The sequence below is a fragment of the Corylus avellana genome, chromosome 11, assembly GCF_965113065.1.
Source record: "Corylus avellana chromosome 11, dhCorAvel1.hap1.2, whole genome shotgun sequence".
NCBI classification, from domain to species: domain Eukaryota; kingdom Viridiplantae; phylum Streptophyta; class Magnoliopsida; order Fagales; family Betulaceae; genus Corylus; species Corylus avellana.
In genome coordinates, this window is record NC_142500.1 from 4,900,937 (window position 1) to 4,928,375 (window position 27,439).

Here is a 27,439-nt window from a genome sequence, read left to right on the forward strand (position 1 = left end):
ACCATTTTTTTGTTATTTTTTGTTGGCGGCCATTGGTCCAACAAAAAAAAAAAAAAACCATTTTTAATTTAAGTAATGGTCCAAGGAGTACTGTATTGTATTACTTAAGAGGTGACGTACGTAGAGGATCTATAAGAGAGGTCCAGCTTAAGCTGTGGTGATCCCAATTCTAGACGTCGTTTTAATTCATTAAATGGGCAATTAAGAGCCTTCAACTATTCCGTTGGCTTAATTGGTTTTGTATTTAAGATTTGCAAGGGAAGGTGACAGATTATTAAAAGGAAAACAACGAATATGCATGACAAAAAGCAAGGTGCCAGACACCACAAATCCTGCACATGCATTGTGGTTGGAAAATATGTTTTTGGTTGGTTTACTCACTTTGCTTTTTCGCTTAAATATATATCAACTTCTTAATGTGGTAATGAAAGTTTGAGTTTTCCATCTAATTATATGTTTCTGGGGATAAATGCATTGAAAGCAATACCCAATATGGGGGAAGTAATTCCCATCTGGCAACATCTTCGGATCGAGTGTTTTTTTTTTAAAAAAACATTTATTTTATTCTATTAAAGATATTTTTGTCATTTGGGAGAGACATTTGTTTCAATTGAGAGTTTGGAGGAGGAAAACATTATTAATTGGGTTATAATTTGAAAAAAGGTATGTAATTTTTCTCAATAATCTTTAAATAGACTTAGAACCATAATAATTTACTCCCGTAAAACAAACTCAATGACAATGAGTACTCCAAATTGAAACATCTTACCATGCATGTTGTCTTACTGAAAACGAACACAACTCATATTTGTTTTCTACCATTTTAAAATAACTAATTAATCAATCTAAATTTCTTCTGTCAATTTATTTATAAAGCACAATCTCATATAAAATTGTACTAAAAAAAATACAGTCAAATTTTTTATTAAAAAAATTAATTATTAAATTTGTAAATCTCACATTAATTTTTTTTAAAAATTAAATGAGATAAAAGGACCGAAAAATGACAAATACAGTTCTTTTCTTTACGAAGTCCGACGCTAAATGTGGAGCCTGTATTTATGTCTGCATGTGTTTCCTAAACACAAGGATGACGTCATGATAAGGCTGAATAGTGAGTGGGTCTACAAGTTCCCAAAGACGTGGAACTAAATGACGACACACACGTGTTCTCACTGACCATTTTGTCATCATTCTACGCTGGTGTATTTGAGATTGCGATTTTGTAATATTAATTTGTATTTTTTAAAAATATTGTAAAACATTACAATTTAAAATAAATAAATAAAAAAATTTGCAATTTGTATAAGTAGGCTAGAAAATATTTATTTAAAAAAAATACAAATTTAAACCAAAATTACAATTTATTATAACAAATATTAATATTTTAAAAATGTAATTTTTAAAACTACACCGCAACCTCAAATATTTCACCATACGTCTGTCACTTTTTCTGGGCCCATATATTTGCTTTCAAAACGTGGCCCTCAGCTTTGTTCGCCGGGAAATATCCACGTCGAATCTCATAAGTAACATCTGCTGCGATGCGTACGTACCATAACTGTTTCCAGGCGAAAGAGTCAAGTTCCATGATGCAAATACCTCCCTGCTAGAGACGCGCCCATTAAACCACTTCTTTCACTATTTTTTTATTATTTTTCTTTTTCTTTTTATAATTAAGACGGATAAGTTTTTACCCGATCAATAAATTTAGTCATAAATTTGATGATGGGTTCATTATTTTTATTTCAATTGAATATTTTACGCGATTTAATATTATAATATTATAGCTATATATAATGAGTTCGAACTTTAACTTTATAATTTATTTTTAATTTGAGTTAAATATGCATTTTTTTATCAATTAATAGGTTCAATATGCTTAATTAAATAGGTTAAAATATGATTGACTTACATATATATATATATATATATATATATATATATATGGATCCGAAACCCCTTGAATTTTTTAGAAAATTCACGTCTTATAATCATATTTGGCCACGTGACAATTTTTGACACAATATAGATACATGACAACACGCGAATATAAAGAGCATTAACGTAGTTGTACGCATAAACAACGACTTTTTGTCGTGACTCGACACGTACGATGTGGTCCATATATAGAGCACAGAAAAAGCTTCAATTTTCCTTCCCCCACTTTGCTTAATAAATTTTTCTTGGTCCCGCTTTGTTTAATTGCCTGCACAGAGAATTTAGACGCTTTTCTATCCTTTATTTATTTATTTTGTATGTATGTAAATGCAGTGGTGGGACATCTCTTTGTGTTACACCTGTTACATATTTAGATTACACAAATGATTGGTGTCATCAATATTTTTTTTTTTTTTTTTTTTATAAATTTAATAGATCAATGATTGATCTGGCTTACATAAAATAATAGCATGTATGCTGTAGTTTAATCAACGGTCAAAATTGAATCTTAAAGTTGACTTATTTTTAGAAGCTTTTAATATGAGAGAGAAAATGAAGAGAGATTTTGAAAAATTCAATCTCAACCGTTGATTAAATTATAACAAAATAACAGCATGTAAACCAAATTTATAAGATAATATAAAGAAATATGAGTAAAATATTAATACCAATCATTTCTCCTAACATTTTTACAAAAATTTTGCACTACGCATGCCATGTGGACAAAGAATAACTTTATTTTTTATTTTTTATTTTTATGTTTTGGGTAACAAAGATTTACGCTCAAAGCAGCGAAAAAAAAAAATTGGTAATCTCAAAGACTAATAAGCAATGACATGAGGTATGTGGATCTCTTACAATTTTAAAGAACTTATAGATTTTTAAATTATGTGAATGATTTAGAAAATGCATTAAAAAGAATTTTTCTCTCAAAAAGCTTTTTCTTCACTTTTGATCATTTGAAGAGACGGTTATTATTTAGAAAACTAAAAGACAGTTTTTGGCTCAAAAGTTTTTACAACATAAAGTGTAAGAACATGATGAAATATACTCAATTTTTATTGGTAATATGCCTCATTTTTAATATGTAACATTTTATAAGCTATTTCAGATAGAATTAGAGCCTTTTTTTTTTTTAATTGAAAGGAAAAATGTTATCGGGGAGGATGTTTTTCATTTCTGATCCGAATGGAAGAGAGAATGAGAAATTCTGTGGGAATGTTTCCAAAAATAAGAATTGGAAACGGCTCATTGAGCTAAAACATATACTCTAAAATTGGCATATCGAGATACTTTTAAAGCATTACAACTTTAAAAGGAAGAAAAAGTTAAACTAATATCATAAATATAGTTTGCAAAAGACCAAGACGAAAAAAAAGTAAAGCTATTAATAGCTAAAATAACAAGGAGAGCATCCCCTTCAACCGAAATACCCATAGAAGCAGCCAAATGAACTACCAAAAAGGCTGTATGAGCTTCACCTTGTAAAACATCAGTAAAAACAAATTTATGAGTAACCGCTGCAAAAATGAAAAGATAGAATTATAACTTGAATTCAAATAGTTAGAGATAAGAAATAGCCTGAGTTCACACAGCTTTAAAATCTACAAATTTTTTTTTAAAAAAAAAAAAAAAAAAAAAAAAAAAAAAAAAATTGTAGGAAATTATTATCAATATAGTTAAGCCGGACAAAGATTCTCATTTCATAGTAAATTACCAAGTTATGGTGAAGATGAATAAATTATAATTCTTACTTGGGTGTAACTTTTTATTCTAATAATTAAATACAAGGTGAAGAAATTCCCACGCAATGAATCTGTACGTAATAGCATTTATTACACATTTAAAGCAACTTTTACTGCACATTTAAGACAACACAAAGGAGCTAGGATAACAAGGCAAAATCGACACACACTAGAAACACACATACTGATGAAGTTTGGCTTGGGATGATGGAAATCAAAGAATAATCATGCAAGTAAAAAGCTTTTTGTGAATGGTTTATTAAAGTTATTATGCTATGCTGTCAACATTATTATGTAGACCCATCAAACCTCATAGTACTACAAAATTTTCAGATTAAAAATTCCATTAAAAAAAAATATATCATACAATTAGGAGCCTAAATATCAAGTTCGTTATGTAATCTTTTGGATATGTTCTAGTCCTATTCATCAGAGGATTGTAACAGAACACTGAATGCCGCTTCATTAATGATTGCGCTTAAAATGATGCATTAGTTGCGAATTTATCATTTTATTGCAAGGAGTAAAATGCTGTATCATCTTCTTATCATTCTAAAGTTGATGTGGCTTTTAAAACCATCGTTTGATCAAAATTCAATAGTGGTTCATCTCAAATCTAATGATAATTTCAAAAGCCACATCAACTTTAAAGGGATTAAAAAATGGTATGTAGCATCACTCTATTATGAAAGTGATGAAACTTTGTTATCCTAGCTCATTGTTATTGGCATCCCTGCTAACTGCGCTCATGAGGTGTCCCTTATGAGGGTGATAAGCGTCGAATGTTATACATTCAAGCCCCTTAATTTACATATGTTAATTCCTTAGCATTGTTATTTGTTTGATTTTGTTTTGTTTTTGTGTTTTCAGGATATAAATCAAGATGCAATTAATTCCATTGATTTTGGGCTTAAAAGCACACTTTGAGAAGACCTAGAAGATATGGTTAAACTTAACCAATCATGGTTAAGTTTAAATCAAGTAAAGAAAATGATTAATTCGAAATTTCTCAAATTGGAGTCAAAATCGGATTGGATTCAATTTTGGATTCTGCATACGTCTCGGTATTTTGGCCATAACTTTCAGTTCAAATATCCGATTGAGGTGATTCAAGCGGCACTGGAAAGCTAACTCAAATTTCTACAAATCATTGTGAAATATCATTTTCCTAATTCGGAGCGCTGCATTGCCAAAATTTCCCTGCAAGATAGGAACGCAATTCTGGGCGAATCCTATTCCGATTTGGACTTAGGTTTTCTTTATCATAATTGGACTTGGACTTAAATCTCCGAAATTTATAGGATTCCTAGGGCTTCTAGGACTCTCCTAAGCCCTATAAATAGGCCTCTAAGCATTGAGAAAAAACACACCGCCTCTTAGAGCAAAATTCAGTAAATTGTCTTTGGAGCTTAGGAGATTATGAGCGGCTAAACCCCTTCGTGGAGTATTGATGTAGCCCTTTCCAAGCACAATGGTTTGATTGTATTTAATTTCTAGATTTTCAATTTATGCATGTTTATTGTATAATTATGAGGATTGCTACAATTGATTTATGTTCTTAATTATTAAATGCAATTGCTCTTAAATTCCAAAATCAATATTTATGAAATTCTTCTCTTGTCTTAGAAAGTATTTTACTTTTATTGATCTCAAATCATTCTTGTTTTCTGTGATTATGAGGATGATGGTTATACAATGAGTTTAATTGACATATGATCAATAGGATTTGATAGGCCATGCTTAGGGAAGACGGATTGTACTACACCCTAGTTTAGTGTAATTTAGGTAGATAGTCCGTGCCAACCAAAGATGGGTTACACTTATTCATTGATTGTATGTATCCTGTTATAGAATTTGATAATTTATACCTAGGGAAGACGGGTCGTACCGCGTCTTAGTGGTTAGGTGGACGATCCGTGCCAACCGAAGATAGATTATGCTTATTCTTTAATAAAGTAGTTTATTGTTTATTTATAACATGCATAGAATGAATTTATGGGATTAATTATGATTAACTATTGTTGTGCGGATAAAGGTGAAGTCAATACCCTGCTCTCTCTCTCTCTTATTTTAAATCTCTTTTATTTTCATGCACTTTAGTTTTTAAGCAAATCAAATCAAAACCCCTTTTAATTAAGTTAACTTTGATCTTTTAATTTTGATAATTAAACCCTTGCAGTCCTTGAGGTTCGACACCCTCTCTATAGCCGTATCCTACAAAGATTCGTCCTATTGCGAGTGGTTATTTTTATAATTGATATTTTTGGTCACAAAAATACCACATCAGAGGGCCCTTGAGGAAACAAGCATCCACCCCAATTACATACCTACAACCTGCTTTGAACCCTTCTTTCATGGTTGCTAAGGAGATTGGTCTTTCAAACATTGGTCTTTCAACCCTCAACAGTACACAGCTACCAACATGTGTTTTCCTAATAGTTGCAGTATAGTTCCACAATCGATAGGATTGTTCATCTAACTTCCCAAATATTTTTGACTTTGCCTTTAAAGGCAAAAAAATGTAGTATTAGTAACGTGTACTATTCATTATTTTTCGCCATGTTACCATTTAGTAACGTGTCAGTTTGTGACACGTTACTAAAGTTTTTAGTAACGTGTCACTTTACTCACGTTACTAAATGGTAACGTGTAATTTGACACATTACTAACTCGAAAACTGGAAAAAATAAATTAAAAAAAAAATTCGAAAACTTTAGTAACGTGTCAAAGTTGACGCGTTACTAAATGGTAACGTCTCAAAGTTGACGCATTACTAAATGATAATGTGTCAAATTTGACACGTTACTAATTTGAAAACTGAAATAAAATAAAAAAATTCAAAAACTTGAGTAATGTGTAAAAAAAAAATTCGAAAACTTTAGTAACATGTCAAAGTTGACACATTACTAAATGGTAACGTGTCAAATTTGACACATTACAAAATGGTAACATGTCAAATTTGACACGTTACCAATGTGCATTGGAAACATGCGCCAGCTACTTTCCTCTCTTTTTTTTATTTTCTTTCTTCTTCCCTCTTTTTTCTTCCTTCCTATCACACTTTTTATTTCTTCTTTCTTCTTTCTTCTTCTCTTTTTCTCTCTTTTGCTCTCACGCCCAGTATACCCCTATGGCATCTCCCTCTTCTCTTAAATGGGAAGAAGAAAAAGAAAATGAGAAGAGAAAAAGAAGAGAAGATAAGAAGAAAATGAAAAAGAGAAGAAAAGTTTTTCTGTTGGGTTTGGGTTTGGGTTTGGGTGTTTGAAATTTTTCTGGGTCTGATTTTCTGGTCGGTTTGGTTTGATTTTTCAAGTTGAATCCACTTGGGGAACGGACATCGTATACTCTAATGGGTAATTTTTCTGATTTTTACGGTTGATTTTTCTGATCTTTTTATCTCTTTCAAATTAATTAATTATTTGCAACTTGTTTAGTTTCTTTTCTAAATTACATGAGTGTTGTTGAGGTAAGGCAGAGACCGTGGAGGAAATGGGCAGCCGAGATTCGAGACTCATAGAAAGTAGCAAGAGTTTGGCTTGGAATCATAGTAAAGGCTTTGAAATTCTTTTTAATGAAAAAACACAAAACTTGCAGGCCTAAGAGCACTACTCATCCAAATTCCGGAAATAAATTTGAAAAAAAATATATTATTTTTTATTAATTTTTTAAACTTTAGTAACGTGTCATTTTTTACATGTTACTACGTTACTAAACTTTAGTAACGTGTCAGAAGCTAACATGTTACTAATAGGAATTTAGTAACACGCCGCACACGTTACTGACCACACATTACTAACATTTAGTAACGTGTTAAGCCTATTGACATGTTACAAATGTGTTGTTACTAATCAGAAGGTTTTTTGTAGTGTTTCTTCTAGCCTTAAAAAGCTTTCTATCATTTACATTAACATTCCACTTATCTTTCACCTTTTCCTGGAGGGCTTTTATTGGCAAACCAGGTTGGGTTTTAAACTCACCCATTAATTTATCAGTTATCCAAGTAGAACTTATGAAAGTATTCTTGTACTACCTCGAGCATGAATGCTTCGGCTTCAAAGACCTTACTTAGAATGTCTCTTCGCCCTTCACTTGACGCCCATATACTCTATACTCACAACGACTATCTTTGCACACTATATACACCTTATCCTTATCATTTTTCTTGAAAACTATATACTTCCCCCTTGATACATTATATTGTCTAATAACTTCTCTGAACGTATATACATCTGGAAATCTCTATCCATTCTCCACTTTTGGATTAATCAAGTCAATTGTTTGGAATGTGCAATACCTAGTCACACATTTAAGTAGGGATGACACATCTTCATCACTACCACGTGGGGACTCGAATATATCACTCGGATAATCATATGGCTTATCATCATCATCATCAGATGATGATGATGATGAGAATGAGTGAACCTCCTTACCCCTAGATGTGCTCGCATTTGAGATGTCATCAATATTTGAGTTGTTGTACACAACCATTTGTGACCCATCACCCACATTGCTTCTATCATCCCCACTGCATCAACTTCTACCTCATGATATCCATCAATTTCATCCTCACCCCTCTCCGCATCAATTTCTACCAAATCATTATCATCGGCTTCTATGAAATCCAAACTTACCCTTAAGTAGCTATGGCTAGGAAAAAAAAAAATGAATAGCCTTCACTAGCATTTTCAAGGTAGCTAGGATGGGGCCAAATTGATTCAAAGATTGGACCTAAGTTGGGTTATTACACAAATGTTAAAATAAGCTAGCAAATATTTTCAAAGGCAAAACAGTTGACTACCTAAAAGCTAGCTAACACATTCTGGTTTACATGCATTCACACCGAATGATTTAAGGAGGCATCTTCTTCAAAAAAAATTTTAAAAAAATAAATAAAGAAAAAAGAAAATAAAGGATTGCACCTTAGATCTACTCTCCAATTTTTTTTTTCTTTTAATTTTTTTTTCTTTTTCATCGTTTGTTTTTAAATATATGTTAAATTGGTCCTTCATATATGAAACATGACTATTCATCTTTTGGGGGTGAATAGGTGTTCAATGACAAACTTTACCAATTAAAAATAAGAAAGGCACATTACACATAATGAGCAATCAACAAAAACCCAAAATATAAGTGCATTAAATTAATAATGCGCTTGAATTTTTAAAGAATTCTTTAAAAGAAAAATCACTCAGAGGGGCATTGAGGTCCGGGAAATTCTATTATAGAAGAAAAGTTTTACAATTTGTTTAATTAAGTACTCAAAAAACCTTTGTAGACTCCCAAAAAAAAAAAAAAAATGTAGTACTATTCCAAGCATTTTCCTTTAGTACCCTGCAAAATACTTTTATTTGTAAAATTTATTCTGGCATAACCAAAAATAAATATATGTTGTAAATCAATTATTGTTGTGTACTTAAGTTTTGACCATATTCATAGGTCACGCTTATATATATATATATATATATATATATATATATATATATGCGCTTTCGTGATCGTTTCGTATGCAAAATACGAGCAATTTTAGAAGTTATTCTCGTGTCACTTTTATATCTTTCCGAAAATGAGATGACTTTTAAAATCACCACTTGATTAAAATTCAATCACAATCAATCAGTTTTATTATTGAATTCAATAATAATTCAATAAAGACTTCTAACATTACTCGTCAAATATACTTCGTTCAAAATCCATATTACATATTACATATATCAAGAATGCCAAATGCACATGAAAGAGAATATATATATATATATATATGGGTTAAAAAAAATTGATACATTGGTCAGAACAATATGAAGCTTAATCCACAAAAAGGATATTGGTACTAAACAAACACAATTGTATTACAATTATGGTCACACATACTATATTTGCTCAAATTAAACCTCGTACATTGGTTTGGTTTTGGTATCATATTGGTTTTGCTACGTACAAAACCCAATTACTTATCATCATCTCTTTCTCTCTCTGCACATATACACTTATATAATAAAGAAAAGAGAGAAACGGTAAATACTATAATTTCGTCCAACGTTCATCTAACAATGCTGACATGTCATTTCTGATCGTCATGTCAGCATTGTTAGATTAACGTTGAATAGAATTATAGCAAGACAGAAAGCTCTATACAAACACAAGACTTTGTAAGAATTCAATATATAATTAAATGCTAATTGGCAATAAAATTAGCAGCGGAATGAATAATTATATAAATACCTTTAGCCATACTTTGCTAAACCCAATTGAAGAACAGCTTCATAAAAACAAAATTTGGAAAAACTAAAATATTGAGAGGTTCTTCTGACCTATGCCTACCAGTGAGTGCCAATTGATGTAATACACAGGCCTTATTTATAGGTAGGTCAAGAACCCTCAATTAGAGCTGTTACCTTAATTATTCCTCTCATCGAGAAATAAAAAATCAATACAGCTAATTGATTCCACAAAATAAAATCAGTAATGAAATCAATTACTTGTTCCACAAGAATTAAATTAGCAATTTAATTCAGAATATTTGATTTCACACAATAAGCTTTAATTGGAATAAATTACTGAACACCGTAATTATATATATATAATAATATATGTGACATAAATGACATATTTTAAATGGAAATTCTTACAGACTTTTCTATACTTATACAACTTTAAATATATGAATAAATATAGCATGAGATAATGAGGTTAGAGGTAAAAGCTTTCCTCTCCTGAAGGGCTAGGACAATTCCCGTTGAGGAGCTCCTCTATCATTTGCAGGGCGATTCTCTCCTCTTCATCCATCTCTGCTCGGAGTTCCAGCCCGGTAAACGCGGGCTGGGAGTCGGAAGACAAAGGCAACGAACTGTTTTGATCAGCACCGTCCACAGCGGCATTCTTATTCCCCAGCTGAACGGTCATGATCCAATTCGAGTCAGAGTGTTGACCGGCACGTTTCTGCCACACGCCGATACGAGAGCTCTCGGTGTCGAGCCTAAGACAAGTCATGGACGGCGATGGCGCCTTGCTACATTTCCGAAGCTTTGCATGCAGGATTTCCGACAAATCCTTTGGCGGCGACGGCGGCGGATCCTCGCTCCTCATCGGCTCCCCAGCCGGCGTTTGAGTTATCGGGAAGTTGGTTTTGGCGTTGCGGCCGCTCATCAAAATGGCGGCTTGGTCGTACGCTCGAGCTGCCTCTTCGGCTGTCTCAAATGTGCCTAGCCATATCCTTCTCTTCCTGTGTCGAAAAAAAAGTCAAAAAATAAAATAAAATTGCTTCGTCGAAGGAAAAAAAAGGAAGGAGAAGTTGGTGGGGGCAAGATTACAGCAAAGGGTGGCGTATTTCGGAGACCCAGGAGCCCCAATGACGCTGCCTAACGCCTCTGAACTTCTTTGAACGCACCATGTTGATGGGAGAGAGAGAGAGAGAGATAGAGAGAGAGAGAGAGAGTGTGAAGTACAGAGGGAACAGAGAAGGAAGATACAGAATAATAGAAGTGTGGAGTGAAGGTGTACGTACAGTACTGTTGGCGAACCGTATTGCTTGTAATAAACATTGCTACCTAAACCCTTCTATTATATAGCTACAGACCTCCCCGATTAATGGTGTGCTTGACCTGCACGTTTTGAGTCGTGAACGAAAACGACTTGCATATAAGTAATTAGGTGGCAGGGGTTAAGAGGCTTAAACCCTAATCTGACATATTAATATTTAGGGTTACAATTTTTTATTTGAAATTAATGGGATAGGGTTGAAGGGTCTGACCTATTAGATTAGACGTGTTGAGTTAAAATTGATTTATATAATATTATATTCACTTTTCAACACGATTTGAACCCAACATGTAAATACAACATTTTTTTTTTTTTGGTTTTTGTTGGCAAGGGGTCAGAGGTGACCGAAAATTGAAATGATAGCGAGATGTGGCTAAGGGTGAAGTTGAATATAATATGGCCACTAACATAGTCATGAGAAAATAATGTTTGTCCTCTCTTTGTTATATTCGGGCTGATCTAGCTAGATAATCTTATATTCATATTTTAATCCAATTTAAACGCAATACATAATAAATACATCATTTTTTTTTTTTGTTAGCCGAGGCTAGAAGTGACTGAAAAATTGAAATGATAGCAAGATGTAAGGCGAAGTTGACTCTGGTATGACCACTATCATAGTCAAGAGAAAAGAATGTTAATCTTGTCGTCTCTTTATGTTAAGTTATAACTTATCTATATAATCTTATACTTAAACTTCAACATGATTTAAACTCAACACACAAATACAACCATTTTTTTTGTTTTTTTTTTTGTTGGCGGCCATTGGTCCAAAAAAAAAAAAAAAAAAAAAAAAAAAAAAAAACCATTTTTAGTTTAAGTAATTGTCGAAGGAGTACTGTATTGTATTACTTAATTAAGAGGTGACGTACGTAGAGGATCAATAAGAGAGGTCCAGCTTAAGCTGTGGTGATCCCAATTGTAGACGTCGTTTTAATTCATTAAATGGGCAATTAAGAGCCTTCAACTATTCCGTTGGTTTAATTGGTTTTGTATTTAAGATTTGCAAGGGAAGGTGACAGATTGTTAAAAGGAAAACAACGAATAGAATAATATATACGGCGTATGCCATTTGCTCAAAATATATATATATGACAAAAAGCAAGGTGCTAGACACCACAAATCCTGCACATGCATTGTGGTTGGAAAATATGTTTTTGGTTGGTTTACTCACTTCGCTTTTTCGCTTAAATATATATCAACTTCTTAATGTGGTAATGAAAGTTTGAGTTTTCCATCTAATTATATGTTTCTGGGGATAAATGCATTGAAAGCAATACCCAATATGGGGGAAGTAATTCCCATCTGGCAACATCTTCAGATGGAGTGTTTTTTTTAAAAAAAAAACATTTATTTTATTCTATTAAAGATATTTTTGTCATTTGGGGGAGACATTTGTTTCAATTGAGAGTTTGGAGGAGGAAAACATTATTAATTGGGTTATAATTTGAAAAAAGGTATGTAATTTTTCTCAATAATCTTTAAATAGACTTAGAACCATAATAATTTACTCCCGTAAAACAAACTCAATGACAATGAGTACTCCAAATTGAAACATCTTACCATGCATGTTGTCTTACTGAAAACGGACACAACTCATATTTGTTTTCTACCATTTTAAAATAACTAATTAATCAATCTAAATTTCTTCTGTCAATTTATTTATAAAGCACAATCTCATATAAAATTGTACTAAAAAAAATACAGTCAAATTTTTTATTAAAAAAATTAATTATTAAATTTGTAAATCTCACATTAATTTTTTTAAAAAATTAAATGAGATAAAAGGACCTAAAAATGACAAATGCCAGTTCTTTTCTTTACGAAGTCCGACGCTAAATGTGGAGCCTGTATTTATGTCTGCATGTGTTTCCTAAACACAAGGATGACGTCATGATAAGGCTGAATAGTGAGTGGGTCTACAAGTTCCCAAAGACGTGGAACTAAATGACGACACACACGTGTTCTCACTTACCATTTTGTCATCATTCTACGCAGGTGTATTCGAAATTACGATTTTGTAATAATAATTTATATTTTTTAAAAATATTGTAAAACATTACAATTTAAAAAGTTAATTTAAAATAAATAAATAATATACAATTTATATTATTCACCATACGTCTGTCACTTTTTCTGGGCCCACATATTTGCTTTCAGAACCTGGCCCCCAGCTTTGTTCGCCGGGAAATATCCACGTCGAATCTCATAATTATTAGCGTACGTATCATAACTGTTTCCAGGCGAAAGAGTCAAGTTCCATGATGCAAATACCTCCCTGCTACAGACGCGCCCATTAAACCACTTCTTTCACTATTTTTTTTTTAATTTTTTTATTTAAGACGAGCAATTTTTTTCACGATCAATAAATTTGCGGGTTTGTTCATTATTTTTATTTTAATTAAATATTTTACACGATTTAACATTATAGTATTATAACTTTAACTTTACAATTTATCCTAAATTTGAGTTAAATATGCATTTTTTTATCAAAAAAATAGGTTTGACATATTTAATTAAATAGGTCAAATTATGATTAACCTATATATGGATTCGAATCCTCTCAAATTCTTAAAAAATTCAAATCTTATAATTATATTTCTACACATGACATAAGAAGTAACAATTTGTTGACGCAAGGCAACATGCGAATATAAAATGTGACCCCGGTCAGTGGGTATATATATATATATATATAAAACAATATTTATTATATTGATGTAAAGAAAGTGTTAAAAAGCCAAATAAATAAAAAGCTTTGAAAGAGGAGGATTGAATACCACATAAACCATATGGAGCACGCTCACGTGTACGCTAAAGAGCATTAACGTAGTTGTACGCATAAACAACGACTTTTTGTCCTGACTCGACGCGTACGATGTGGCCATATATAGAGCCACAGAAAAACCTTCAATTTTCCTTCCCACACTTTGCTCGTCTCGCTTTGTTTAATTGCCTGCACAGAGAATTTGGACGCTTTTCTAGTTTTTTATTTTTATTTTTATTTTATTATTATTATTATTATTATTTATTTTTATTTTATTTTTATTTTTTATCAATGTAAATGCAGTTGACATCTCTTTGTGTTACACCTTTTACATATTTAGATTACATAAATGATTATTGATTGGTGTCAATAATTTATTAATATTTTTTTATAAATTTAATAAATTAATTATGAATCCGGCTTACATGTTGTTATTTTAATAACAACATGTATGTTGTAGTTTAATTAACGGTCAAAATTGAATCTTAAAATTGACTTACTTTTAAAAGTTTTTAATAGGAGATAGAAAATAAAGTGAGATTTTGAGAAATTCAATCTCGACTGTTGATTAAACTACAATATACATACTGTTATTAATAACAGCATGTAAAAATGATATGAAGAAATATAAGTAAAATATTAATACCAATCATTTCTCTTTACATTATACATTATGGTTGCTTTACAAAAATTTTGCACTATGCATGCCATGTGGACAGAGAATATATATATATATATATATATATATATATATATATATATATATATATATTTTAATTTTTTGGGTAACAAAGATTTATGCTCAAAGCAGAGAAAAAATTTGGTAATCTCAAAGACTAATCAGCAATAACATGAGGTATGTGGATCTTTTACAATTTTAAAGAAATTGTAGACTTTTAAATTATGTGAATGATTTAGAAAATGCAGACAAAAAGATTTTTTTCTCTCAAAAGGCTTTTTCTTCATTTTTTGATCATTTGAAGAGATGTTTATTCTTCGGAAAACCAAAATACAGTTTTTGGCTCAAAAGTTTTTACAACATAAAACGTAAGAACATGATGAAATATACTCAATTTTTATTGGCAACATGCCTCATTTTTAATAGGTAAGCTGTTTGAGATAGAATTATAGCCCCTATTTTTTTTTTTTTAATTGAATAAAGAAAAAGATTACAGGGGAGGCTCTTTCCCATTTCTGATTCGAATGAAAGAGAAAATGGGGGATCCTGTGGGAATACTTCCAAAAACACGATTGGAAGCGGCCTATTGAGCTAAAGCATGTGCCCTAAAATTGGTACATCGAGACACTTTTAAAGTGTTCAAACTTTAAAAGAAAGAAAAAGTTAAACTAATATCATAAATACAGTTTGCAAAAGACCAAGAAAAAAAAAAAAAAGTAGGGCTATTAATAGCTAAAATAACAAGGAGAACATCCCCTTCAACCGAGATACGACCCAAACCCATAGAAACAGCCAAACGAATCACCAAAAGGGTTGCATGAGCTTTACCTTGCAAAACATCAGTGAAAACAAGTTTCTAAGTAGCAGCTACAAAAATAGAAAGATAGAATTATAGCCTGAATTCACATAGTTTGAGATAAGGAATAGCCTGAATTCACACAGCTTTAAAATCTACAATTTTTTTTTTTTTTTTGAAATTGTAGGAAATTATTTTCAATATTGTTAAGCCTGACAAAGATTCTCATTTCATAGTAAATTACCAAGTTATGGTGAAGATGAATAAATTATAATTCTTACTTGGGTGTAGCTTTTATTCTAATAATTAAATACAAGGTGAAGAAATTCCCACGTAATGAATCTGTAATAGCTTTTATTACACATTTAAAGCAACCTTTACTGCACATTTAAAACAACACAAAGGAGCTAGGATAACAAGGCAAAATCGACACACAGTAGAAACACACATATTGATGAAGTGTGGCTTGGGAGGATGGAAATCAAAGAATAATCATGCCAGTAAAAAGCTTTTTGTGAATGGTTTATTAAAGTTATTATGCTATGCTGTCAACATTATTATCTAGACCCATCAAACCTCATGGTACTACAAAATTTTCAGATTAAAAATTCCATTAAAAAAAATGATCATACAATTAGGACAGCATATTAGGAGCCTAAATATCATGTTTGTAATGTAATCTTCCGGGAACTAGGGGTGTCAATGCGGGCGGTTAAAAACCGCCCGCTAACCTCTAACCACTAACTATTAACCGCTTAACCATATTAACCGCTAACCGCCTTTTTATATAATATATTTTTATAATTATAATTATAAAAATATGTATACATATAACATAATCACTTGATCATTAAATCACAATTTTTAAAAAAAAATAATTAAATCACAATTTGAGTATTAATATATTATCACTATGATTTATATGATTATATCATATAATCACTTGATCATTAAATCACAATTTTTTTTAAAAAATAATTAAATCACAATTTGAGTTTTAATATATTATCACTATAATTTATATGATTATATCACATGATCAATTGATCATTAAATCATTTGATTATATAATAACAAATTATACATATATAATATGACATAACTCATAAGTATATCAATTCATACTAATACAACAATTAAATATCTAGAGACTTATTTCCAATATATGTTATAAACTTATAAGTCTATATATGTTATAAGTCTATATAAGTCTACATATGCATATGAATAATATAAATGTATAATATCAATACTTAATCATATGATTTAATGACAATTCATATACTTTATTCAAGAGTTCAAGTGAATCATATTATTAATGTACAATGATGATATGATTCGTATAATATCAAATTAAGTAATTGACATTGGATTAAACAATGACCAATGTGTTACTTATAAACACAATTTAAGTATTAATGTATTATCATTATAATTTTAGTAATCTATATATTATCACTATAATTGATATGATTATATCACATGATGACTTGATCATTAAATCATATGATTATATAATAATAAATAATACATATATAATATGACATAACTCATAAGTCATAAGTCTACAAGTTAATCATATGATTCATATACAATGATAATCACAATTGATTCAATTGAATTAAACAATATATTACTTATAACTACAATTTAATGAAAGCATTATTAGATACTTTAGGAATTTAGGATTTAGGAGTTTGAACATTACCATTTACCATTAGATATTAAGTTCCATTCAAAGAAAAAAGATTATAAGTAAATATGATAATAATTTAAATAATTAATCATATGATATAATTTAATGAGATTATATGATTATATAATATCAAATTAAGTAATTGACATTAGATTCAACAATATGTTACTTATAATCACAATTGAAGTATTAATGTATTTTTTGAACATTTTTTAGAAAAAGAAATTTAACCATTTTTTGAAAAAAAAAAAAAAAAAAATTAACCATTTTTTGAACAATTTTGAATTTTTTGAACCATTTGTAAAATTTTTTTTAAAAATTGAATCATTGATAGTTAATAGTTTTACCCTTGAACCTTTTTTTTTTTAAAAAAAAAAAAAATTATATAGAAGGCAAAACTACGTCGTTTTGCACTTCTATATATTCATCTCTTTCTTCCAAACCCTAAATCTCACGAAAATCACCTCAATTAAATGTAAATTTTGGGTCAAATATTTTTGATTTAATATTTAAGGAAATTTTTTTAAATTACAAGTAAATGTAAATTTTGGGTAAAATATTTTTTATTTTTCAATTTGGGCTTTTTTTTATAGCAATTGAGCCCAAGAAGACACTAAAAATACAAAAATAAAAAATAAAAAAATGAGGGTAAAAAAAGGCCCAAAAAGCCCAAAAAAGAAGCCCAAAAGGGCCCCAAAAAAGCCCAATTTTGAAAAGCGGTTAGCGGGCGGTTATCTATTTCACCAACCGCTAACCGGCGGTTAGCGGTTACGGTTAGTGAAATTTACTAACCGCCTTAACACCCCTACCGGAAACATTCTAGTCCTATTCATCAGAGGCTTGTAACAGAACACTGAAAGCTGCTTGATTAATGATTGCGCTTAAAATGATGCATTAGCCGTGAATTTTTCATTTTATTGCGAGGAGTAAAATGCTATATCATTTTCTTATCATTTTAAAGTTGATGTGGCTTTTAAAGCCATCGTTGGATCAAAATTCAATAGTGGTTTATCTCAAATCTAATGATAATTTCAAAAGCCACATCAACTTTAAAGGAATTAAAAAATGGTATGTAGCATCACTCTATTATGAAAGTGATGAAACTTTGTTATCCTAGCTCGTTGTTATTGGCATCCTTGCTATCTGCGCTCATGAGTTGTCCCTTATGAGGGCCCTTGAGGAAACAAGCATCCACCCCAATTCCATGCCTACAACCTGCTTTGAACGCTTCTTTCATGGTTGCTAAGGAGATTGGTCTTTCAAACATTGGTCTTTCAACCCTCAACAGTACACAACTACCAACATGTGTTTTCCTAATAGTTGCAGCATAGTCCCACAATCGATAGGATTGTTCATCTAACTTCCCAAATATTTTTGACTCTGCCTTTAAAGGCAAAAAAATGTAGTATTAGTAACGTGTGTACTATTCATTATTTTTCGCCATGTTACCATTTAGTAACATGTCAGTTTGTGACATGTTACTAAAGTTTTTAGTAACGTGTCACTTTACCCACGTTACTAAATGGTAACGTGTAATTTGACACATTATTAACTCGTAAACTGGAAAAAAAATAAAATTAAAAAATAAAAATTCGAAAACTTTAGTAACATGTCAAATTTGACACGTTACTAAATGATAATGTGTCAAATTTGACACGTTACTAATTTGAAAACTGAAATAAAATAAAAAATAAACAAAAAATTCGAAAACTTTAGTAACGTGTCAAATTTGACACATTACTAAATGGTATGATGTCAAATTTGACACGTTACTAAATCGAAAACTAAAAAAAGATAAAAAAAATAAAAACATAAAAACAAAAATTCAAAAAGTTTAGTAACGTGTCAAATTCTAATTGAAAAACTAAAAAAAAAAAAAAAAAAATCAAAAACTTTAGTAACGTGTCAAAGTTGACACATTACTAAATGGTAATGTGTCAAATTTGACACATTACAAAATGGTGACATGTCAAATTTGACACGTTACCAACGGGCATTGGAAACACACGCTAGCTACTTCCCTCTTTTTTCTTTTTTTTTTTCTTTCTTCTTCCCTCTTTTTTCTTCCTCCCTGTCGCACTTTTTCTTTCTTCTTTCTTCTTTCTTCTTCTCTTTTTCTCTCTTTTGCTCTCACGCCCAGTATACCCCCATGGCATCTCCCTCTTCTCTTAAATGGGAAGCAGAAAAAGAAAAGGAGAAGAGAAAAAGAAGATAAGATAAGAAGAAAATGAAAAAGAGAAGAAAAGTTTTTCTGCTGGGTTTGGGTTTGGGTGTTTGAAATTTTTCTGGGTTTGATTTTCTGGTTGGTTTGGTTTGATTTTTCAAGTTGAATCCACTTGGGGAACGGACATCGTATACTCTAATGGGTAATTTTTCTGATTTTTATGGTTGATTTTTCTGGTCTTTTTATCTCTTTCAAATTAATTAATTATTTGCAACTTGTTTAGTTTATTTTCTTAATTACATGAGTATTGTTGACCCAAGACACTATAGAGGAGTAAGGCAGAGACCATGGAGGAAATGGACAGCCGCGATTCGAGACACACAGAAAGTAGCAAGAGTTTGACTTGGAATCATAGTAAAGGCTTTGAAATTCTTTTTAATGAAAAAACACAAAACTTGCAGGCCTAAGAGCACTACTCGTCCAAATTCCGGAAATAAATTTGAAAAAAAATATATATTTTTTTACTAATTTTTTAAACTTTAGTAACGTTTCAGAAGCTAACATGTTACTAATAGGAATTTAGTAACACACCGCACACGTTACTAACCACACATTACTAACATTTAGTAACGTGTTAAGCCTATTGACATGTTAAAAATGTGTTGTTATTAATCAGAAGGTTTTTTGTAGTGTTTCTTCTAGCCTTAAAAAGTTTTCTATCATTTACATTAACATTCCACTTATCTTTCACCTTTTCTTGGAGGACTTTTATTGACAAACCGGGTTGGGTTTTAAACTCACCCATTAATTTATCAGTTATCCAAGTAGAACTTATGATATTATTCCTGTACTACCTCGAGCATGAATGCTTCGGCTTTAAAGACCTTACTTGGAATGTCTCTTCGCCCTTCACTTGACGCCCATATACTCTATACTCACAACGACTATCTTTGCACACTATACACACCTTATCCTTATGATTTTTCTTGAAAACTATATACTTCCCCTTGATACATTATATTGTCTGATAACTTCTCTGAACGTATATACATCTGGAAATCCTTGTCTATTCTCCACTTTTGGATTAATGAAGTCAATTGTTTGGAATGTGCAATACCTAGTCACACATTTAGGTAGGGATGACACATCTTCATCACTACCACATGGGGACTCGAATATATCACTCGGATAATTATATGGCTTATCATCATCATCATCAGATGATGATGATGATGAGAATGAGTGAACCTCCTTACCCCTAGATGTGCTCGCATTTGAGGTGTCATCAACGTTTGAGTTGTTGTACACAACCATTTGTGACCCATCACCCACATTGCCTCTATCATCCCCACTGTATCAATTTCTACCTCATGACATCCATCACTTTCATCCTCACACCTCTCCGCATCAATTTCTACCTAATCATTATCATCGGCTTCTATGAAATCCAAACTTACCCTTCCAAACTTACCCTTAAGTAGCTAAGGCTAGTCTGATGATGATGATGAGAATGAGTGAACCTCCTTACCCCTAGATGTGATCGCATTTGAGGTGTCATCAACGTTTGAGTTGTTGTACACAACCATTTGTGACCCATCACCCACATTGCTTCTATCATCCCCACTGTATCAACTTCTACCTCATGACATCCATCACTTTCATCCTCGCACCTCTCCGCATCAATTTCTACCTAATCATTATCATCGGCTTCTATGAAATCCAAACTTACCCTTAAGTAGCTAAGGCTAGGAAAAAAAAAATGAATAGCCCTCACCAGCATTTTCAAGGTAGCTAGGATGGATAGTCTGATGATGATGATGAGAATGAGTGAACCTCCATACCCCTAGATGTGCTCGCATTTGAGGTGTCATCAACGTTTGAGTTGTTGTACACAACCATTTGTAACCCATCACCCACATTGCTTCTATCATCCCCACTGTATCAACTTCTACCTCATGACATCCATCACTTTCATCCTCACACCTCTCCACATCAATTTCTACCTAATCATTATCACCGGCTTCTATGAAATCCAAACTTACCCTTCCAAACTTACCCTTAAGTAGCTAAGGCTAGGAAAAAAAAATGAATAGCCCTCACCAGCATTTTCAAGGTAGCTAGGATGGGGCCAAATTGATTCAAAGATTGGACCTAAGTTGGGTTATTACACAAATGTTAAAATAAGCTAGCAAATATTTTCAAAGGAAAAACAGTTGACTACCTAAAAGCTAGCTAACGCATTCTGGTTTGCATGCATTCACACCGAATGATTTAAGGAGGCATCTTCTTCAAAATTTAAAAAAGAAAAAAAAATGAAAATAAAGGATTGCACGTGAGATCTACTCTCCAATTTTTTTTTTTCTTTTTCATCGTTTGTTTTTAAATATATGTTAAATTGGTCCTTCATTTATGAAACATCACTATTCATCTTTTGGGGGTGAATAGGTGTTCAATGACAAACTTTACCAATTAAAAATAAGAAAGGCACATTACACACATAATGATCAATCAACAAAAACCCAAAATATAAGTGCATTAAATTAATAATGCCCTTGAATTTTTGTTAACGAAGTGTAAAATTTTTGAAGAATTCTTTAAAAGAAAAATCACTCAGAGGGGCATTGAGCCCCGGGAAATTCCATTATAGAAGAAAAGTTTTACAATTTGTTTAATTAAGTACTCAAAAAACCTTTGTACACTCCCCAAAAAAAAATGTAGTACTATTCCAAGCATTTTCCTTTAGTAACCCGCAAAATACTTTTATTTGTGAAATTTATTCTGGCATAACCAAAAACAAATATATGTTGTAAATCAATTATTGTTGTGTACTTAAGTTTTGACCATATTCATAGGTCACGCTTATATATATATATGCTTTCGTGACCGTCTCGTATGCAAAATACGAGTAATTTTAGAAGTTATTGCTGTGTCACTTTTATATCTCTCTGAAAATAAGATGACTTTTAAAATCACCACTTAATCAAAATTCAATAACAATCAATCACTTTTATTATTGAAATCAATAATAATTCAATAAAGACTTTTAACATTACTCGTCAAATATACTTCGTTAAAATCCATATTACATATTACATATATCAAGAATGCCAAATGCACATGAAAGAGAATATATATATGGGTGAAAAAAAAATTAATACATTGGTCAGAACAATATGAAGCTTAATCCACAAAAAGGATATTGGTACTAAACAAACGCAATTGTATTATAATTATGGTCACACATACTATATTTGCTCAAACCTCGTACATTGGTTTGGTTTTGGTATCATATTGGTTTTGCTACGTACAAAACCCAATTACTTATCATCATCTCTTTCTCTCTGTGCACATATAGCATAATGAATAATTATATAAATACCTTTAATCATGCTTTGCTCAAGTCAATTAAATAATAATTTCATAAAAACAAAATCTGGAAAAACTAAAATATTGAGAGGTTCTTCTGACCTATGCCTACCAGTGAGTGTCAATTGATGGAATACACATGTCTTATTTATAGGTAGGTCAGGGACTCTCAATTAGAGCTGTTACCTTAATTATTCCTCCCATCAAGGAATAAAAAATCAAATAAATAATCAATACAGCAAATTGATTCCACAAAATAAAATCAGTAATGAAATCAAATACTTGTTCCACAAGAATTAAATCAACAATTTAATTTAGAATATTTGATTTCACACAATAAGCTTTAATTGGAATAAATTACTGAACACAGTAATTATATATATTTTATAATTACAATAATATATGTGACATAAGAGACATACTTTAAATGAAATTTCTTACATACTTTTCTATACGCATACAACTTTAATTATATGAATAAATATAGCATGAGATAATGAGGTTAGAGGTAAAAGTTTTCCTCTCCTGAAGGGCTAGGACAATTCCCGTTGAGAAGCTCTTCTATCATTTGCAGGGCGATTCTCTCCTCTTCATCCATCTCTGCTCGGAGTTCCAGCCCGGTAAACGCGGGCCGGGAGTCGGAAGACAAAGGCAACGAACTGTTTTGATCAGCACCGTCCACGGCGGCATTCTTATTCCCCAGCTGAATGGTCATGATCCAATTCGAGTCAGAGCGTTGACCGGCACGTTTCTGCCACACGCCGATATGAGAGCTCTCGGTGTCGAGCCTAAGACAAGTCATGGACGGCGATGTGGCCTTGCTACATTTCCGAAGCTTTGCATGCAGGATTTCTGACAAATCCTTTGGCGGCGACGGCGGCGGATCCTCGCTCCTCATCGGCTCCCCAGCCGATATTTGAGTTATCGGGAAGTTGGTTTTGGCGTTGCGGCCGCTCATCAAAATGGCGGCTTGGTCGTACGCTCGAGCTGCCTCTTCGGCTGTCTCAAATGTGCCTAGCCATATCCTTCTCTTCCTGTGTCGAAAAAAAAGTCAAAAAATAAAATAAAATTGCTTCGTCGATGGAAAAAAGGAAGGAGAAGTTGGTGAGGGCAAGATTACAGCAAAGGGTGGCGTATTTCGGAGACCCAGGAGCCCCAATGACGCTGCCTAACGCCTCTGAACTTCTTTGAACGCACCATGTTGTTGGGAGAGAGAGAGAGAGAGAGAGAGAGAGAGTGAAGTACAGAGGGAACAGAGAAGGAAGATATAGAAGTGTGGAGTGAAGGTGTACGTACAGTGTCGGCGAACCGTATTGCTTGTAATAAACATTGCTACCTAAACCCTTCCATTATATAGCTACAGATCTCCTCGATATATATATATATATATATATATATATATATATATATATAGAGAGAGAGAGAGAGAGAGAGAGAGAGATTCCCACCAATAAATGGTGTGCTTGACCTGCACGTTTTGAGTCGTGAACGAAAACGACTTGCATATAAGTAATTAGCTGGTAGGGGTTAAGAGGCTTAAACCCTAATCCGACATATTAATATTTAGGGTTCCAATTTTTTATTTGAAATTAATGGGATAGAGTTGAAGGGTCTGATCTATTAGATTAGATGTGTTGAGTTAAAGTTGATTTATATAATATTATATTCACTTTTCAACACGATATGAACCCAACATGTAAATTCATTATTATTTTTTTTTTTTTGGTTTTTGTTGGCAAGGGGTCAGAGGTGACCGAAAATTGAAATGATAGCGAGATGTGGCTAAGGGTGAAGTTGAATATAATATGGCCACTAACATAGTCATGAGAAAATAATGTTTGTCCTCTCTTTGTTATGTTAGGGCTGATCTAACTAGATAATCTTATATTCATATTTCAATACGATTTGAACTCAACACATAATAAATACATCATTTTTGTTTTTTTTGTTTTTTGTTAGCCGATGCTAGAAGTGACTGAAAAATTGAAATGATAGCAAGAGGTAGGGCGAAGTTGACTCTGGTATGACCACTGTCATAGTCAGGAGAAAAGAATGCTAATCTTATCGTTTCTTTATGTTAAGTTATGACTTATCTATAAAATCTTATACTTATACTTTAGCATAATTTAAACTCAACACACGAATACAACCATTTTTTTGTTGGAGGCCATTGGTCCAACAAAAAAACAAACCATTTTTAGTTTAAGTAATGGTCCAAGGAGTACTGTATTGTATTACTTAATTAAGAGGTGACGTACGTAGAGGATCAATAAGAGAGGTCCAGCTTAAGCTGTGCTGATCCCAATTGTAGACGTCGTTTTAATTCATTAAATGGGCAATTAAGAGCCTTCAACTATTCCGTTGGTTTAATTGGTTTTGTATTTAAGATTTGCAAGGGAAGGTGACAGATTATTAAAAGGAAAACAACGAATATGACAAAAAGCAAGGTGCTAGACACCACAAATCCTGCACATGCATTGTGGTTGGAAAATATGTTTTTGGTTGGTTTACTCACTTTGCTTTTTCGCTTAAATATATATCAACTTCTTAATGTGATAATGAAAGTTTGAATTTTCCATCTAATTATATGTTTCTGGGGATAAATGCATTGAAAGCAATACCCAATATGGGGCAAGTAATTTCCATCTGGGAACATCTTTAAATCGAGTGTTTTTTTTTTTTTTTGAATTATTTTATTTTATTAAGGATATTTTTGTCATTTGGGGAAGAAATTTGTTTCAATTGAAAGTTTGAATGAGAAAAACATTATCAATTAGGTTATAGTTTAAAAAAAGGTATGTAATTTTTCTCAATAATCTTTAAATAGACTTACAACCATAATAATTTACTCCCGTAAAACAAACTCAATGAGTACTCCAATATTGATACATCTTACCGGTTGTCTTATTGAAAACGAACACAACTCATATTTGTTTTCTACCATTTTAAAATAACTAATTAATCAATCTAAATTTCTTTTGTCAAATTATTTATAAAGCAAAGTCTCACATAAAATTGCACTAAAAAAATACAGTAAATTTTATTTATTTATTTTTTATTAAAAAATTAATTATTAAATTTGTAAATATCACATTGATTTTTTAAAAAAATTAAATGGGATAAAAGGACCGAAAAATGACAAATACAGTTCTTTTCTTTACCAAGTCCGATGCTAAATGTGGAGCCTGTATTTATGTCTGCATGTGTTTCCTAAACACAAGGATGACGTCATGATAAGGCTGAATAGTGAGTGGGTCTACAAGTTCCCAAAGACGTGGAACTAAATGACGACACACACGTGTTCTCACTGACCATTTTGTCATCATTCTATGCAGGTATATTTGAAATTTCAATTTCCTAATAATAATTTACGTTTTTTAAAAAATATTGTAAAACATTGCGATTTAAAAAGTTAATTTAAAGTAGAAAAGAATCTGTGATTTTTATAAGTAGGCTAGTAAGTGCTTATTTAAAAAAAACGTAAATTTAAACCAAAATTACAATTTATCATAACAAATATTAATATTTGAAAAACATAATTTTGAAATACGACGCCGAAGTGGACGAGACCTCCACATGGGTGGTATAAAATCAATTGTGATGCAGTCATTGATGCCAAAAACAATATGATAGGGGGGAGGGGGGGCTTAAATTCTCAGAGATGATGAAGGAAAAGTTGTTGCAGCATGTGTAGGGGATGTTTAAATCCGACCACTAATGAGGCAATAGTTATGGTCCATGCTGAGTATGCAAAGAAATGGGAGTGAACAGTGTAATTCTAGAAGGCGACGCACAGACAATCATCATGGCGCTACAAAATAAGGAGCAGAATGAGAATAGGTATGGTCAACTAATCGACGATGCAAAATTGATTTTGAACTCTCTATCCAATTAAAAATCTAACCATGTAAGCCGGAATATAAATGTTGTAGCCCATTTATTAGCAAGGTTAGCTACTAGAAGTGTCATAGATCAAATTTGGAGGGATGAGATACCCGATTGTATCTATGATATTGTTCAAGCAAAGCAAATTACTTCAGCTTGATTTTGATTAATGAAGAAGTGAATTAAAAAAACAAAAAAAAAAACCGTAATTTTAAAATCGCATTTATTAAAATTGTTATCTCAAATAGACCATAAATCTGCCAATTTTTCTGGGCCCACATATTTGCTTTCAAAACGTGGCCCCCAGCTTTTTTTATTTTTATTTTTTTGAAGGATAATCATTCTTATCTCATTAATAGAGGAATCAAGAGCATTAAAACTCTTACAATCACAGAACATAACGTTCTGAAAGATCATAGCCGAAGCTAAAAGATCAAAGTCGTAACTAAAATATTATACATCAAAGACGCCACACATCCGCTAACCTATAACTAATCTTCAGTTTGAATAACAGATCTGCGCTAGGCAGACACAAACTAATGCATAGGTAGGTCTTATTCCTCGACCCTGAGATCAAAAGGACCCCATGCCGACACACATCCTCCTGAACCCGAAAGCCAGGATATCGTTCACATCCACAACCCCAGGGGTCTGGACCAAAATAACAAGCGAGGAGATCAAGAAAGAGGACATGACCTTATTACAAGCAGCAAGAAAAACAAGAAAAATATAGGGAAAATCAAAGCAATACAACTAAAAATTTAAAAATAGGAGCACACTAGGCGGATGACAGCAGCCGGAAGAAAAGCCGATCGCGTGCTTGCCGGAAACCGATGCGTAGATGGCGTTGGAAGTACATCG

The 27,439-nt window shown here is 31.9% G+C and overlaps 1 protein-coding gene and 1 pseudogene across 2 annotated transcripts; both read right to left on the minus strand.

Moving 5' to 3' along the window:
• Nucleotides 1-10,376: 10,376 nt before the first annotated feature.
• LOC132165151 (ethylene-responsive transcription factor WIN1 pseudogene) lies at nt 10,377-11,076 on the minus strand (annotated as a pseudogene). The gene is made up of 2 exons (XR_015909455.1): nt 10,997-11,076; nt 10,377-10,908 (listed from the first exon to the last, which is right to left on the minus strand). The product of XR_015909455.1 is annotated as an ethylene-responsive transcription factor WIN1 pseudogene (transcript).
• Nucleotides 11,077-23,120: 12,044 nt separating this feature from the next.
• On the minus strand, nt 23,121-24,026 carry LOC132166565 (ethylene-responsive transcription factor WIN1-like). The gene is made up of 2 exons (XM_059577409.2): nt 23,814-24,026; nt 23,121-23,727 (listed from the first exon to the last, which is right to left on the minus strand). Exons 1-2 carry the CDS (start codon nt 23,891-23,893, stop codon nt 23,196-23,198), a joined length of 612 nt encoding a protein of 203 aa, XP_059433392.1. The 5' UTR covers nt 23,894-24,026; the 3' UTR covers nt 23,121-23,195.
• Between the last annotated feature and the right edge of the window lie 3,413 nt (nt 24,027-27,439).

Coding starts and splice junctions, on each gene's coding strand:
- LOC132166565 (XM_059577409.2), bottom strand. CDS start 23,893: ATGGTGCGTTCAAAGAAGTTCAGAGGCGTTAGGCAGCGTCATTGGGGC. Junction 23,728..23,813: donor GAAATACGCCACCCTTTGCT/GTAATCTTGCCC, acceptor TTTTCGACACAG/GAAGAGAAGGATATGGCTAG.